This window comes from Haliaeetus leucocephalus, unplaced genomic scaffold (assembly GCF_000737465.1).
Source record: "Haliaeetus leucocephalus isolate CR32 unplaced genomic scaffold, Haliaeetus_leucocephalus-4.0 Scaffold932, whole genome shotgun sequence".
NCBI lineage: Eukaryota > Metazoa > Chordata > Aves > Accipitriformes > Accipitridae > Haliaeetus > Haliaeetus leucocephalus.
In genome coordinates, this window is record NW_010973368.1 from 3,763,496 (window position 1) to 3,765,692 (window position 2,197).

The 2,197-nt window shown below is 57.0% G+C and overlaps 1 protein-coding gene across 1 annotated transcript in view; it reads left to right on the forward strand.

Annotated features, from left to right (window-relative positions):
- The window catches only part of FOS (FBJ murine osteosarcoma viral oncogene homolog), a 6,601-nt gene extending 5,111 nt beyond the window's left edge, over positions 1 to 1,490 (forward strand). Inside the window, exon 3 of the mRNA XM_010584003.1 lies at positions 78 to 1,490. Within this exon, the coding sequence (XP_010582305.1) occupies positions 78 to 686 (609 nt within the window). The 3' untranslated portion in view covers positions 687 to 1,490. The remainder of the gene's footprint in view (positions 1 to 77) is intronic.
- Positions 1,491 to 2,197: the final 707 nt, after the last annotated feature.

The following is a 2,197-nucleotide window of genomic DNA, read 5'->3' on the forward strand; positions in this document are numbered from 1 at the left end:
GGGGGGTGGCAGGAGGAGGGGGACTCTAGCCGTGGCGGGGATGCCGGCCCTGGCTGACAGCCCCTCGCTCTCTGCAGGAGACCGACCAGCTGGAGGAGGAGAAGTCTGCGCTGCAGGCAGAGATCGCGAACCTGCTGAAGGAGAAGGAGAAGCTGGAGTTCATCCTGGCGGCCCACCGGCCCGCCTGCAAGATGCCTGAGGAGCTGCGCTTCTCTGATGAGCTGGTGGCCGCCACCGCGCTGGACCTGGGCAGCCCCAGCCCCGCCGTGGCCGAGGAGGCCGCCTTCACCCTGCCGCTGATGGCTGAGGCGCCACCGGCCGTACCACCCAAGGAGACCGGTGGCAGCGGGCTGGAGCTCAAGGCTGAGCCCTTCGACGAGCTGCTCTTCTCCACGGGGCCGCGGGAGGCCTCCCGCTCCGTGCCTGACATGGACCTGCCCGGGGCCTCCTCCTTCTATGCGTCGGACTGGGAGTCGCTGGGCACCGGGACCAGCGGTGAGCTGGAGCCCCTCTGCACCCCCGTGGTGACCTGCACCCCGTGCCCCAGCACCTACACCTCCACCTTCGTCTTCACCTACCCCGAGGCGGACGCCTTCCCCAGCTGCGCTGCCGCACACCGGAAGGGCAGCAGCAGCAATGAGCCCTCGTCCGACTCCCTCAGCTCCCCTACCCTCCTGGCCTTGTGAGGGGCTCCAGCATTGACTGACCTGCCGGGCCCCCTCCCCTGCCCGCGCACCACCCCCCCCACCCCGGACTCGCCGCTGTGCCCCATGGGGCTCCCCAGGCCTGGGGAGGGCCCTGCCACCGCCACCCCCCCCGTCTGGCCTGGCACCCTGGGGCCTGGCAGAGTGCCCCGCACCGAGGCCTCGTACCTCTTCCAGAGATGTAGCAAATCGCATGGAGTTTGTCTCGTCCCCAACGGCCCATCCATGAGAGCTGGTAGTCTGTAGCATGTCCCACATGGCTGGGTAGGTGACTCCCTCCCCTCCTTAGTATCACTAGCATTAACTAATTAATCTCTTGGTTTTCAATGATTGGAATTTAACCTGGTGCTGGGTATCTCCAACTTGTATCTAGTGCAGCTGATTAACAATAACTACTGTGTTCCTGGCAATATCGTGTTCTGATGACTTAGCAATGACCCATCTTACCTGGGGGGAAAAGAGACTCTATTTTATTTTCTAGTAGGTAGATAAATAGCTATATCCATGTACTGTAGTTCTACATTGATGTTCATTGTAACTTTACTGATCATGCATTGTTGAGGTGGTCTGAATGTTCTGACATAAGTTTTCCATGAAAACGTTTTTATTGTGTTTTTAATTTATTTATTAAGATGGATTCTCAGATATTTATATTTTTATTTTATTTTTTTCTACCTTGAGGTCTTTTTTGACATGTGGAAAGTGAATTTGGATGAAACTTAAGCATTGTTTGCTTATTATTGTTCAGAGACATTGTCAATAAAAGCATTTAAGTTGACTGCTGGAGCTGTCCTTGTGTTACCTTTAGCATTGCTTCCCTGTGACCCTAAAGGAGTTCCCTAACCTCTGATTTAAGCTGGGCTTTATAAACTGCAGATGGGTGCTAGCTGCCTGAGGCATAAGGCACATCAGAGTGGGAATATCATTAAGGACAGGTCTGGCCTTGCCCTGGTGTCAGTCAGGGCTGGCTGTGGCTATGCCCTTTCCCACCCACCCCCAGTGGGCAGTGGGGTCACTCCTTACAGCCTTCCCTATCTAATCTGTCTGGCTTGGGTCTCCTCCTGCTCCTCTGTGTGTCACCTGCTGTGGCCTTTCAGTGGCAAGCTGGAGACCGCATTGGAAAGGAGGTAAAAAGGGCAGGTGAGTTCATGCCTCTGAATCAGGGAGGCCATCTCTAGGCTGGGTCCACCTAATCATTTGCATGTGCCCAACAGCCCAGCTTCCTCCTGCCTGGGGAGGAGTGGACAATGTGCCCAGGCTCTGGGTGCCCCTGGACTTGGTCTGGCACCTCTGGGAGTAGCTATAGTGTATCCTCTTCCGGCCATGAGGGGAGGAGAAACACTCATGCACTTTCTTCTTGCTTTGGGCTGAGTGGGCTGACCCTTCTCTTGCCCTGCTCTTCCTATTAAAGCTAGCCCAGTGCTTGAATTGGAGTCATGGCAAACAGCCCCCCCCCCCCCCCCCCCCCCGGGGTGCCCCCCACCTCCGCGCTC